The sequence below is a fragment of the Daldinia loculata genome, assembly GCF_022478755.1.
Source record: "Daldinia loculata strain CBS 113971 unplaced genomic scaffold F4817scaffold_26, whole genome shotgun sequence".
Lineage (NCBI taxonomy): Eukaryota > Fungi > Ascomycota > Sordariomycetes > Xylariales > Hypoxylaceae > Daldinia > Daldinia loculata.
In genome coordinates, this window is record NW_026054880.1 from 268,741 (window position 1) to 283,402 (window position 14,662).

Consider the following 14,662-nt stretch of genomic DNA (forward strand, 5'->3'; position numbering starts at 1 on the left):
CTTTGCCTCATTCTTATTTTAAATGGGCTTTATGCAAGTTTTATGTCCCCAACGTTACATGGAGGTATAAAATAATTTACCTGTACCGTTGATGCATCGGCCTTTTTTATCTTTTTATTAATGATCCACTATAATGTCACTAACCTGCATCCAGACCCTGTTTCTTATAGCGACTATCTTATAGCGTTCAACCTGTTAAAGCCTCAGATTTATACAGTTTTAGCGGGGACGTGGCGAGAGAGTGTTTCCTAATACACGGGCAACAAGGGGTAGAATAAGCACTAGAAACCGATCCATGCCTGGGAATTAACGGGAACGAGTCCCGCTGGACAAGGGCTTCTGGGGAATGATTTTTGGATCATGAGTTTGGCATAAGAGTTCTCGTTGCAAAGAGTCTGTGTGTAACAAGGGGGTTTTTCCTTTCCACCAAACCCCTTGTCACTATCAAGGATCTCATACTCTATCTACGATTCCACTCCCCCTTATTCGATCTTGACCATTGGACTCTTTTATATACTCGTAAACCCACTGAATACCTTCGTCTGGCATGAAGTAGACGACACGCAACTCTTCACAACAAATCAACGATGGCGGACGTAATACCCTATCTCCCACCAGACCAGCAACAGGCGGCTCTTAATTCGCCAGCCTTACCAGCCCCGGATGGCGTTGTACCTAACTTCGACCACCCTGGGAATAACAACTCTCTGGCCTACGGTGTCATCGGCGCCTGCGCCGCCGTTTCGAGCCTTTGCATGATAATTCGGTTCTATGCGAGAATTTTCCTATTCAAGAACTTAAAGATGGAAGATTGTATGTTCTCCAAGTCGACATTTTGCGGCTGCGTAGGATTCTTTTACTGACATTACTCTACTAATTCAGATATGATTTTACTTGCTTTTGTTAGTCTCTACTATCGTCGAGTTTCCTTGCGGCATCACTAACATTTAGCTAGGTTTTCTTCATATTATGGACAATTTTCGGGCTCCGACTGACAGAACACCCTGGATACTTTGTTCATCAATGGGAAATCCACGTTAAGGATATGATTCCCTACTCGTTTGTAAGATTCGAGACGTGCAATTGGATTGTTCGAGGAGGCTAATAGAAACAGGATGTGCACTATGCTGCTATTGCCTATGCGATAACGATTCCGTTTATTAAGATGGCGATTTTGTTCGAGTGGACGCGAGTACTTGTTCCCGCCGGTACGCGAAATACGTTTATGTGGTGCTGTTATGCGCTCATTGGATTAAATATCGCGCTTTTGATCTCGATGCCTATCGCATTATCCCTGATTTGCTTCCCGTACGAGAAGATTTGGGATTTGACGCTCCCAGGAACTTGCAACAACCAGTTTCTTATCGGTCTTGCGTCTGCTTCAATTAATCTCTTCATCGACGTTGTCATGTTGATTCTTCCTCAGCGAGTTATCTGGAACTTGCAGTTATCGCTCAAGAAGAAGCTTGGTGTTTCTTTCTTCTTTTCCCTTGGTATCCTGTAAGTTATAGGGACGACGAATTTGTTTATGCACATACTAATCTGCAATCGTGTAGGGCTTGTATTTCGGCCATCTTCCGAGTATCGACGCAAGTGGCTATTGTATCCCAGGCCGACGCCATGTACCAATTCGCACCAGTGATGTTTTGGGCTTTTGCAGAACTCACATGCGGTTTCATCATCGCATGCATGCCTTCGACTCCAAAGATTTTAAAAGACCACGGCGTTCTCGACAAAATGCGCCGGGCGATGAGGTCGGTCGTGGGGTTAAAAAATACCAACCTGCGGAGTTTGAATAAGCCCACCGTGTCATCGACCATGGATCACACCCACACCCACACGAATACATACAGGAAGATTGACGAGTATGGTGTACCGTTGAAGGACCTCCAGCCATCGGAGTCGACGGAACAGCTCAGAGAGGACAAGTTTGATCAGGGCATCCTACGCACCACTCGCGTAACTGTGAAGCAGGAGTATGTGAGTGATGCGAAGGGTAACGCCATGGATCACGGTGCCCTCTGGCACGGGGACAGAGTATAATACGTAATATTCGTGCTGGCCATGATGGGGTACGATTCATCGGGAAAAGGTTAGCAGGCGCCTCATGTTGAATTTCTTGTATATCAGCGCGTTCGGTTATGAAAAAGCAAAAATTAATGCATATTAGAATACGGTTCGTCAAAACTGACTGAGGTCATCCTTTATATGTAATTATCAAGATAGGCCGCGAAGAGTTGACCCATAGTTGGGTTCTCACTAAAAGATCTACTGTTAAATAGTAACATTTCCCCAGACTAGTAGCTGGGATGTAAATAAATGAGTTATAGCTTACCTAAAGTAATTGTACCTTGTGATTGATATTGATTTCTATTTGTTGTATGATACCAGTGGCTTGTTACTACGTACGTTGAGAGGCAAGAAGTGATATACTCCATTGGCGTTTATATCGTGACCAAATTTCCTCATTTCGATTCTGGATTTGGAAAGACATGCATACATGGCGAGCTTAGTTAGGTACTCCGTCAGCATATTTATATCAGCCTAGTTGAATTACCCGCAGCTAAATCTATAGTCTATAGTCTATAGTCACGTACATACCTACCCCATGTATTTAATATACCTCCCTAACGTATGTCTCACTTGTTTGGCTTCACGTGATGGAGGCATAATCAAGTGCCATAAGCGTTGCTACAGTGGAGTGACGCCTAACAAATAGCGTTGGTAAAATGACTTGAGTCCCCTTATTAAAATAAAATAGTCCCCTTATTTATTAAAAAGGAATCGGGACGGGCCATGCTTACGCGGGGGTCAAACGTCCGAGATCCTCATTTCAGGGGTCTCCCTGCATGAAATGCACTAATGCAGTATAATTTTGAGTAGGTACCTGTCATAACCTTTATACACGTATGGTTTATGTCGTACTATGCGAGCACGTACGTAGATCGAGTTCTACAACGTCTGCATTGTGCGTCTGTCTTGAATAAAACAACTTTTACCTGTCTGAAGTGCATAAATTGACGTCTTCGAATTGTACACCTATCTACCAGGTATCTATCATCGCCGACGCGTCAGCTATCACCGAAATTATCTTTTAACACTTAACAACGGTGTCGATACTTTTAACTGTTAGCTCATCACCTCTATTGCGTATAACCCAGATAACCCACTACTTGTGGATAAGGTGGATTTTATACTAGTGTCGCTTGTATGAAGAGCCACGCAATGGGCCCTGTTTACCCAAAAGGAGGGAAAAAAAGCCGAGAGGATTTACAGCGGGACATCGAAATTCATCACCCGTCCCTCCTAACATAGCACTACTACCAAGCAGTACTGTATCCCTCGTAGCTACTTGGGATTCGTATCAAGCTGAATGATGATGTGTCGAAAACTTTAGACTGCCTTTCAACATTAAAGCAAGATCGCGAAACCAAAACCGGCCGAAGACAGGTCAAGATACCTCCTAAAACATTCGGTAACCGCTACTGCGTACTCTATCGAGCCTACGGGGTCTACCATAGCTGAGGACCCATGGACGTGGAAAGTAGTTGCGATATCTTTAACAAGGTTTCATTTCAGTTTAGTTACTAAGTTATGGGTTATGGGTAATACGCGCATTGAAGCCTTCGTTTTCACTTGGGATCGCTCCGCACTATCGCTTACGCAGCACAGCGAATTTATAGCCAAGAAATGCATGTATTTTACCAAGCTTAAACGGTAAATAATAAATCATTGTTTATATACAGTTTTGTTATCTGCCAAAGCTAACCGCTAACCGGGCTCTCTTATACAAGCACTGCAACAAAACAGCTGCGTGTTGAATCCTACGGTCACGCATGGTGCATATGCGATATGTTTATCCAGTGCAACAGTGAGTGCTGCAATGCATCATGAGGATAAGAACCCCGAAGCGTGCGTTCCTATCTTCTATATATGCACGTTGGGAATTTTCCGCATATCGTGTTAATAAGATTAGACTTATTACTTAAGACTTACGCTGATCACACACCCCACGAACCCGAACCGTAGGTATATACCCGATTACGGTGAACCGGAGTTGCGGGGTGAACCGTTCGGGAATTCTCCACGTTGAAAGGCATTCCAACTACCCCTGACAGCTTAAGTACCTCTTTATAGGTAGGTTGGTACTTATCTTAACTTCCAATACCAGTTGGCTATCTAGCCACCAAATACAGTACATAATAACACGTAGGTAAGCCTCATTTTCACCACTGATGACCCGTTGGTAAGGTTCATGCCTGCAGCGGTGACAGACAGTTGCATACATCGCGGGTAGCGTGTATAGTTTATTTTCATCATTGGTAGCGTACACCGAGGTGATCAAGACCCCGTCCGTTCTCATACCCTTGTTAAGGGTCCCCTGTTCGGGTCCTGATGGCAGCTGTTTTTAAACTCGTCCCGCGAGATCGGCACCCCTGTGCCAGTGTGCCTAGCTTCCACCTTCTAATTTGCCCACGTCCCATCCCAGTAGCCGATAACCTTGAACGAATTGTCGGTATGTCTCACCAAGTTCGTCCCGTACATACACATCATACTTTAGTCCGTCCGGCAAGGTTCTGGGATATACTTAATTAGGCAATACCCGACCTTTTGGTCAGAAGTTGTGGGGATCGGAACTGTCTGATCATCAAGCGGTAGAGGGCAGGTTTATTACACTCCGACTACACTAGAATCATGAATGCGAGGATAAGGTATTGCATTTTAGCGTAGGCACGAACAATCATGGGTTTACGATTCGTTGCGAAGAGCCATAGACTTCCGGGTTGGCAGGGATTCCACAACGTTCTAATTTCATGTCACCTATGTATCCTCAGACTAACTATATCATATACCTAATGTACCTCTAATGATATTGCTTGACGTACGTGGCAGCGAGCAACACCCTTCGACGAATTATCCAAGTCAACCGTATACCGCTAAGTGGATCAGTTCTAGCACTAAAGCTACCTGCTTCGTGACATGAGTTTTATAGTATCTTACGATATTAAGTGGTCTCGGCAAGTTCCCTGATTCGACTGCATCCGGTTAGCTACATTGGAAGTAGAAGTATCCGAATCTAAAGGCTTTTATCCAAGACGGTCTTATTTACTTCACCACTCCCGTTTCCTAGGAATCTAATGGGAGAGCTGCAACTACGTAGTACAGCAGAAGTTACTTTAGATATCCACACCCACCCTACTAAGAGGCATACCCACAGACATACCCACATTACAACGGTCTAGGTTACGATTACCCAGACTAGCTCGGCCAGGGCAAAGGCGCTTGTGACTTTGTGCGGTGTCTAGCCCCGAACTGAAACGAATATAGACCGCTAACTGCCGGCCAAGATTCTTTGGTCACTAGAGAACTAGTCCATAGGTTTGCCGTAGCAGCAGTAGCAGGCCAGTACAGCTAACTTCACACGTAGGAGAATGGATCGTACGTGCCGGCTACCATATCCGGCATTTTACAAAGCGTTGTCATAGTCTATATGAGGAATACATAGCGGCGTGGCCATCCAATGAAATCGCAGTCATGCAGTTGGGAGCTTTGTATTCCACCCATGAATCCATGATCTGGACTTCCACTTCGCTTCCAGTGGCCGTACGAATAGTGTTTTGACACCTTACTAGCCGAACCATGGGTGACATCATTGCTGATTGGTACCCGAGTATAGTCTTACCCAGCAGGATGGTCCCGAAAAAGATACACGTTGAGAAGTAGCTCTAGACGACACTTCCTATAAAAGGTAGGGTAGTATACCTGTTCCTAGGCGAAGGCTCTCGAGCATACTTTTGTCCTCCCACCTGGCCACTAGACTATAGCTTTGAGATAAGGGGTCTATTTACATTCTCTGACACGATGACTGACGACATAGCCGTTGTAGGATTTTCTTTTAAACTTCCCCAAGATGTCAACGACGTCTCTAGTTTCTGGCAGGTACTCCAGGATAGGAAGAACTTGATGACCGAGTGGCCAGAGTCTCGTATTAAGAATGGTTCGTTCGAATCAAGCAATGAGAGTAATGTGAGTGAATCATGTTTTATATACTACAAATTTTACGTTTGTCTAATATGCTATAGCTTCGCTGTCGGGGAGGTCACTTTATTACAGAAGACCCAGGAGCGTTTGACGCACCGTTCTTCTCCGTGACCGCGAAAGAAGCGGCTTCTATGGATCCAATGCAAAGGTGGACCCTTGAAGCATCATACCATGCTTTCGAGAATGGTGAGTTAGGTATCGAACAATACCACCACGCTGATGGCACTGACGAAGGATATACAGCCGGAATACCACTCGACCGACTCAGAGCCTCACGCTGTGGTGTATTCTCCGCTTCAATGACGGATGACTACAAGAGGATGATTGCACAAGACCCCGACAATGTACCTCGCATGGCAGTCACAGGAACCTTTGCCTCAATTATACCCAATCGCGTCAGCTGGTACTTCGACTTACACGGTCCCAGTATTCACGTTGACTCGGCTTGCTCGAGTAGCTTGTTGGCTCTCGATCTTGCTTGCCAGTCCTTACGGGCTGGTGAAGCCTCGTCTGTGAGTATATGATTTTTACAAAATGATCTATTGGGGTTTTTCATGCTAACCGTCTCATTAGGCAATTGTCACTGGGTCTAACCTAATTCTTGGCCCTACTATATACCAGATGTTATCATCACTTAATTTCTTATCTGCAGATAGCCGTTGTTACAGCTTTGACCACCGTGCAAATGGCTATGCTCGAGGAGAAGGCGTTATTGCCCTCGTGATCAAACCACTATCGGACGCTGTGCGTGATGGTGATATGATACGAGCAGTTATTAGGTCTACCAGTTCAAATTCAGACGGTCACACGCCAGGACTTACACAACCCAGTCCTCAGGCACAGGAAGACCTGATTCGTCAGGTTTACAAGAAGGCAAATCTGCCTCTTGACGTCACTCGCTACTTTGAGGCTCACGGTAATTATATGCCCTGACGATATGGGACTCGTTGCTGACAATACATTTTAGGGACGGGAACACCGGTCGGTGATCCAATCGAGATGAAAGCTATAGGCAAGGTTTTCAGAACGAGTCGTTCACCCGAAGATCCTCTTTACGTGTATGTCAATGAGAGGGCATTTATTTGAATCCCAAGTTCTAACAATATCGCAGTGGGTCTGTTAAAGCGAATATCGGACATTTAGAAGGAAGCAGTGGCTTAGCTGGCGTTCTGAAGTCGATATGTAAGTTTCCAGACTCATTTTGTTCCCCTATACATGAGCCTTTCAGACGTAGTGACTAATACCCCTTTAGTGATTCTTGAAAAGGGTATAATACCAGGAAATGCAAATTTCGAAAAAATAAACCCGAAAATCGACGCAGACTTCTACAATGTCAGGGTAGGTTATTATAGACCCTCGAACTAATTATTGGGCTAACATTATCGCAGGTTCCCAGCGAGAACGTCACTTGGCCTTGTGAAGGTGTGCGCCGCGCCTCAGTAAATTCCTTTGGATTTGGAGGAACAAATGTCCATGTGGTCTTGGACGATGCTTTGCATTATCGTATGTCACATTGAAATATTTCTTTGTATTCTCTAGACGCGAGACCTCTTCATCGGCTTGAAAAAATGAGCACAGCTCCTGAGGGATGCCCTTGACTTTTAACAGGATATAAGTGCTAATTCCTTGCTACAGTACAAGAACGAGGGCTATCTGGAAACCACTGCACTGCCGTGCTTCATAAAGCAAATGGTACGACGAATGGTGTTACCAATGGTGCTACCAATGGTCATAGTAACGGGGTAAACGGCCACCATTCTAATGGCCACCAAGCGGAGTCTCCGTCCAGACTTCTTGTTTGGTCTGCAGCAGACGAGAAAGCACTTAAACGTATGGTTGGGGACTACCAAGCTTTCTACGAGAGTCAAGTCTCGGATAACCAAAGCAAACTTGACGACTTAGCTTTTACATTGGCCAACCGCCGAAGTCATATGCTTTGGCGAGCATTCGCCGTTGCTGGCGACGGATCCCAGGATGCGAAACTTGCAGCAGCCAAACCAATTCGAAGTTCCGCTGATGCTGGAATAGCTTTTGTATTCACTGGCCAGGGAGCGCAATACGCCAGTATGGGCTCAGACCTTCTTAAGTATCCTTTATTCAAGACGACATTACAACAGATTGATGAGATATACCAGAGCCTAGGATGCAAATGGTCGTTATTTGGTAAGAAATGTGCGGGTCTATGAGATGATAGATACCTTAACTAATACTTGTATAGATGAGCTTCACAATAAGGAGAATATCGACCGCCCCGAATACAGTCAGCCCTTATCAACAGCTCTTCAATTAGGGTTGATCGAGTTACTAAAGAGTTTCGGCGTCGTCCCCAAAGCAGTGGTTGGACACTCATCTGGTGAAATTGCCGCAGCGTAAGTTTGCCTACCCCTGAATGCCTACTGTTATTCTAACTTGCGTCCTAAAGGTATGCGGTTGGCGCACTATCATTACTGGCAGCTTGCAAAGTATCTTACTTCCGAGGGCAGCTAGCTGGGCAACTTAGAGCTACAAGCTCTTCTCCAGAGGCTATGATATCTGTCAATCTTCCCGAAGATGAGGTCCAAGGGTATCTACAGAAGATCAGCGCCGAGGTCTCGGCCCAGATTAATATCGCCTGTATCAACAGCCCGTTAAACTGTACGCTCTCTGGCAAGGAGAGCGCCATCGACATCGCCAAGGAGCAACTCGACAAAGATGGTATCTTCGCTCAGAAGCTTAAGACCGGCGTCGCGTATCACTCTCCCTCTATGTCTCAAATCGCAGATGAATATATACGCCAAATGGGATCTCTTGATGACAGCAACCTTAAGGGTATTAAGTCATCAATCCCAATGGTTTCCTCAGTTACAGGAAAGCCCGTTAAGCCAGCTTCGCTAGCGACTCCCCAATATTGGGTTGATAACATGGTTTCTCCCGTCAGATTTGCGGATGCTGTGGATGTTCTAACACAGAAGACATCAACATTAAAGGTAGGCTTAGGAAACATTACTGACCTGATCGAGGTTGGTTCTCACCCCGCGCTGCGTCGGCCAGTTCAAGATACTCTGGCGAAGGCCGGAAACAAGAAACAGCAAATACGGTATAGCTACGTGCTTCATCGATCCCATTCCGCTGTTCAGACTACTCTGGAACTTCTCGGGCAACTTTTCTGCCATGGGCACGCAGTTTCCGTCCCAGCGGCAAACCAAGAGACATCTGACAAACAGTCTCATCGGTTCTTGGTCGACTGTCCGAAGTATCCTTTCGACCACTCAAAGACGTACTGGGCCGAGTCTCGTCTCAGTCGAGATTTTAGGTTGCGCGAGAGTACCAAGGGCGAGACACTAGGAGCAAAGTTTTTCGACTGGAACCCGCTCGAGCCGAGGTGGAGGAACTTCCTCAGTGTCGAGACTACACCATGGATTGGAGACCACGTCATCAGCGGAACCACTCTCTATCCCGCTGCAGGAATGTTGATAATGGCGATGGAAGCCGTGCAACAGATCCAACCTGACAGCCGCACGATATCAGGATATTACGTGAAGGAGGCTCACTTTATGAACCCTATCGTAGTTAAGGAGGCCTGGGAAGACCGAACGGAGACTATGCTTCATTTACGACCGGTGAAGAGACCGTATGAGAAAGAATCTACCTGGTCCGATATTACGATATATGCGTTTTACGATGATCGGTGGACCGAATGCTTCAAGGCTAGCATCCAAGTCGAATACGAAGAGCCCACTCAAGCCGATATCCAAGAAGAACGTCGACAAGCCCGTCAGCGGATCACCGACCAGTTCCTAGAAGTGCAAACGTTATGTACGAGGCCTGTCGACTCCCAAGTATTCTACGAGGATGCTACCGAGCATGGCTTGGCATACGGAGAGGCATTCCAAGTTATAGAAGACATTCGGTGGGATGGCAAGGCAAACACTATCGCTCGCGTCGACATGTCAAAGTGGAAGACGACGAGCCTCGTTCATCCTGTGGTTCTGGACTCTGCTTTCCATGCTCTGCGAGTCAGTACTACTCTAGGCTTGGACTTATCCAATGCTACAAACGTTCCCGTACGTTTAGTAGATGGATGGTTTTCGCAGACTGGATGGCAACAACCTGAGACGTCTTCGGTCAAGTGGTTCGCGACGTCCGAAGTCAAAGGTGGCCGAGAAAGTGACGAGGGTTCTATTTACGCGTTAGCAGATAACGGGTCTGTGTTGTGCACAATGCGAAGACTAGTCACCGGAGTTGTGTCGAGAAAAAACGACGGGACCCAGGCTGCCAAGAAGCTGTTGTACAGCATCGACTGGAAACCTCAACTAAGCTTGATCGAACCGAAGCAGCTCGAATCTGCAGTCGACGCCGATACTTTCGTCAGGGATGAGAACACGATGCTACTTCACCATCAGAAGCTGACCTTCGTCCTGGACAAAGTCGTCTCCAAGACCTTGAAACTGCTGTCTGGAGAGAAGGGTCAGAAGGTCCCCGATTCTCAGAAGAGGCATATAGAGTGGCTTGAACACCACATCAAGTCGGTCCCTGCCGAACGGATAGCTGAAGATATAAGCGAAACGGAACTCGAGGTTCTCCTACAAGAAGTCGAAGCCCTTCATCCGCCTTGGAAGCTACACACAACAGTAGTACGTCGTCTAACTGATATTCTGACGGGCGAAGTAGACCCGTTAGAGGTTATCTTTGATTCAAACTTGGCCGATGTGTTCTACGCGGACATGTTTGAGCACGTGTGCGACGATAGAATGTTGAAGTTCCTGGATCTCGCTACCCACGAGAACCCTAAACTCCGCATCCTCGAAGTTGGTGCCGGAACCGGTGGTATGACATCCCGTGTCATTTCCGCTTTAAAGGAACTCGAAAAGAAGAGTGGCGCACTCAAGTTCGCAGAATACACGTATACTGACGTCTCGCCTGCTTTCTTTGAGAAGGCGACAGCACGGTGGGAAGACTACAAGGAAAGGATGACTTTCAAGACGTTTGATATGAAGCGTAGCGCTGAAAGCCAAGGCTTCGAGCCGGGCTCTTATGACCTGGTCGTCGCCGGAAGTGTTCTACACGCTACAGAGGATTTGGTGGCTACGATGAAGAACGTGCGCACCACCCTTAAGCCGACTGGACACCTCTTACTCCTCGAGGTTATTGCGCCTCAGGATGTCGTCACAAACTTCACATTCGGTCTCGTACCCGGATGGTGGGGTCGTCGTGAAGAGTGGCGAGGTCTATCCCCTGCGATACCCGAGAAGCAGTGGGATGACGTCTTGAAATGGACAGGATTTAGCGGAAACGACCTTGTCCTCAGAGACTACAAGAGTGAAGCTTGCCATATCTTCAGTATCATCGTATCGAAGGCTGCGGAAGAAGTCCAAGAGGCGGCCTCCAACAAGTCGGGACTTGTTCTTGTTGTCGATAGCCAGTCGGACGAGCAGAACGAGCAGGCTAACTTGATCCACACCAGCATTGTTAAGTCGCAAGATCAACAGGCTCGGATCGTGGCTCTCGACCAGGTCGCAACGGCAGGTCTATCCAAGGATGATACTGTAGTCTGCATTGCTGAGATGAGCAAGCCTTTCCTCGCGACGCTGTCTGAAGATAAGTTCAAGTTGCTTCAAGGACTCTTGAAACACGCACAGACCTTGCTATGGGTCACGTCGACGAGCTTAGAAGATGAACAGTACTCACAGTATGGTGTTATGAGCGGATTCTTGCGGTCTATCCGACACGAAGAAAGCGAAAAGCACATCGTCACGGTCGCGATTGAGGCTCAGGGAGAGACTAAGGCAGATTATGCTCAATATGTCGCCAAGGCCTACAAGGCGGCGTTTGAATCGCAAACCGGGGAGCTAGAATACATTGTCCGCAACGGCCAACTCACTACGGGTAGGGTCGCTGAGGATATCTCCGGTAACGATACGCTCCGGTCTCTTCTGTATCCGCAATTGAAGCAAAAGCCTTTCTCGGAAGGGCCGTCACTAAAACTTTCCGTTGGCGAGACTGGAACCCTAGACTCATTACAACTTGTAGAAGATGTCGCGCAGCAAGCTGAGCTTCTCCCGCACGAAGTAGAGATCGAGGCCAAATCGTGGGGTCTGAATTTCAGAGATGTCCTGTGCGCTTTGGGTCGCTTGGAAGACAACGAATTAGGTGTTGACTGTGCCGGTGTCGTGACCAGAGTAGGACCCGACACCAACCCGGAGATCCAACCAGGTGACAGGGTCTGCATGGTTTCGATAGACTGCATGCGAACACACCCACGAGCTTCAGACAAGGCCGTTCTAAAGATTCCTGATAACCTGTCTTTCGAGGCCGCTGCATCGATCTTAGTTCCTGGTATGACAGCCTACTATTCTATGATCGAACTTGGCCGTGTTCGCAAGGGCGACAAGGTTCTCATCCACTCTGCCGCTGGTAGCACTGGTCAAATGGCAATTTGGATGGCGAAGTCGAAGGGCGCCGAAATATTCGCTACTGTTGGGTCTGATGAAAAGAGGCAATTCCTCAAGGACACCTTCGCTATCCCCGATGATCACATCTTCAACAGCAGAAATACCTCATTTGCCCAAGGAGTCTTGCGAGTGACCAACGGATATGGTGTCGACGTAGTCCTTAACTCACTTTCAGGAGATAGCCTGAGGTCGACTTGGGAGTGCATGGCGCCATTTGGTCGCTTTGTGGAGATTGGTGTAATTGATATCAAGGCCAACTCATCGCTACCCATGGCCGGTTTCGCCAGGAACGTCAGCTACTCAGCTGTTGACTTGCGCTATGTCATCCTCAAGAACCCAGAGCTAACCTACGACCTTCTGAAAACCACTATTGGTCTCTTGAACGAGGGTACTGTACAACACCCTGGCCCGCTACACCCCTACCCCGTGTCGAAGGTCGAACAGGCGTTCCGATACCTCCAGAGCGGAAAGAATATCGGACGTATCATTCTAAATGTTGAGCCCACTGACGTGGTTCCGGTAAGCATTCTATACAATAAAGCACTTGGAAGAAAAAGCAAACTAACGTGCAATCTAGCAACTCCTTCTGGAACGACGATCGTGGAGATTCGACGAGAATGCATCTTACGTGATTGCCGGAGGATCCGGTGGTCTTGGTCGCGCCATTATCAAATGGATGGCCGACCGAGGCGCAAAGCACCTAATCGTGCCATCAAGATCAGGTAGCTCGAAGCCCGTGCTCGCCGAAGTCATCTCGGACTTGGCAAAACGCGGCGTTAATGTCTTCGCACCTGCATGTGATGTATCTTCATCCGAATCCGTTGCTAAGGTACTCGAGGAAGCTGGACGCACGATGCCGCCCGTCAAGGGTTGCATCAATGCTGCCATGGTCCTTCAAGACGCCGTGTTCGAGAACATGACTTTCGCCCAGTGGGATCTCACGATTAAGTCGAAGGTTCAATCAGCATTAAGCTTACATGAACTACTACCCAAGAACCTAGACTTCTTTATCCTCCTATCTTCACTTAACGGTGTGTGCGGAGCGTTGGCACAGTCTAATTATGCGGGTGGTTGCTCGTTCCAAGATGCTCTCGCAAGGTACCGCGTTGCGCACGGCCAAAAGGGAGTCTCGATTGATATCGGCTGGATGAGGAATATCGGTATCGTCGCAGAGACGGAGGCATACCAACGTCAAAGAAAGAGCTGGGACGATATGCAGAAGATTGACGACAAGGAGCTTTTGGCCCTTCTTAGTGTGCTCTGTGATCCTTCGGAGCCTGTCCCGTCGCCCACCGGTAGCCAAGTCCTTTTCGGTCTGCGCACACCGGCTGATTTCCTGGTCAAGGGTCAGACACCTCCGTCTCTGCTAACCAGGCCCTTATTTTCTCCGTTCTCCCACGTTGTTGGAGAGGCCAAGAGCGCCTCGAAGGATGCAGGCGTAGATTCGGCCGCTCTCTTCAGATCTACGGCGGATGCTAGCGAACGCATCCAGATAGTCATTAGCGCGTTGACCCAAAAGCTGGCACGCTCCATGGCCATCTCGGCTGACGATGTAGAGCTGAACAAGCCGCTTTCTAGTTACGGTGTCGACTCCCTGATGGCGGTCGAGCTGCGTAACTGGATCGGAAGGGACTTCCAAGCCAGCGTGGCTGTTTTCGATATCATGGGTAATGTGCCTGTTTCAGCTATCGGAGACTTGGTTGTAGCTAAGAGCACTATTGGGAAAAGTTAGTAGTGTATGAAAGGATGGTGATGAAACTTTGGGATACCAGGATGGTGTATGTTAGCTATTGCTCATAGCGTGTTCAATTATACCTATTTATCTGTTTGTTGTTAACTTCAAGCTTCAAGCCTATCTTAAACCTGGATGAGTCGGCCACTTTGACGCTTTTCCCCATTTCCGTATTAGGAATGTTACCCCAGGATTCCGATCTCCGATTGGCTCTAGTTCTAAGGATAGGTAGGTAGAGTTTAGAGTTTATGACTTAGAAGCTTACCTTGAAGTTAAAGTATCACAAGCCCGAATAGTGGGGTCAACACTGATGATTCAACGCCTGAGGGCTTTCTAGTGAATATGTTCCACCAGTAAAACATCTGGGAGCGATCTGATAAGGCAGGAGCCGGGCATCTGATAATAGGATTCTATTCCCGGAATTTTTTTGTCGGAGTGGGTGTGGATACTAATATGC

General features: G+C 47.5%; 2 protein-coding genes across 2 annotated transcripts; both read left to right on the forward strand.

The window, feature by feature from the left end:
* The first annotated feature begins 11 nt into the window (after positions 1-11).
* On the forward strand, positions 12-2,539 carry F4817DRAFT_338418 (uncharacterized protein). The gene is made up of 5 exons (XM_049303416.1): positions 12-813; positions 883-902; positions 956-1,063; positions 1,115-1,500; positions 1,557-2,539. The coding sequence occupies exons 1-5, from the start codon at positions 588-590 to the stop codon at positions 2,041-2,043; spliced, it is 1,227 nt and encodes a 408-aa protein (XP_049158823.1). The 5' UTR covers positions 12-587; the 3' UTR covers positions 2,044-2,539.
* Positions 2,540-5,809: 3,270 nt separating this feature from the next.
* Positions 5,810-14,205, forward strand: F4817DRAFT_365461 (uncharacterized protein; the record flags this gene model as incomplete). The annotated part of the gene is made up of 12 exons (XM_049306869.1): positions 5,810-6,027; positions 6,084-6,228; positions 6,286-6,554; positions 6,616-6,958; positions 7,010-7,100; positions 7,154-7,224; positions 7,295-7,380; positions 7,431-7,545; positions 7,678-8,205; positions 8,261-8,411; positions 8,465-12,992; positions 13,051-14,205. Exons 1-12 carry the CDS (start codon positions 5,863-5,865, stop codon positions 14,203-14,205), a joined length of 7,647 nt encoding a protein of 2,548 aa, XP_049158824.1. The 5' UTR covers positions 5,810-5,862.
* Positions 14,206-14,662: the final 457 nt, after the last annotated feature.

What these genes read in the sequence shown, in the direction of transcription:
- F4817DRAFT_338418 (XM_049303416.1), top strand. Translation starts at nt 588, where the DNA reads ATGGCGGACGTAATACCCTATCTCCCACCAGACCAGCAACAGGCGGCT. An exon ending in GAACTTAAAGATGGAAGATT is followed by an intron (nt 814 to 882) that starts GTATGTTCTCCA and finishes CTACTAATTCAG; the next exon opens with ATATGATTTTACTTGCTTTT. An exon ending in ATATGATTCCCTACTCGTTT is followed by an intron (nt 1,064 to 1,114) that starts GTAAGATTCGAG and finishes TAATAGAAACAG; the next exon opens with GATGTGCACTATGCTGCTAT.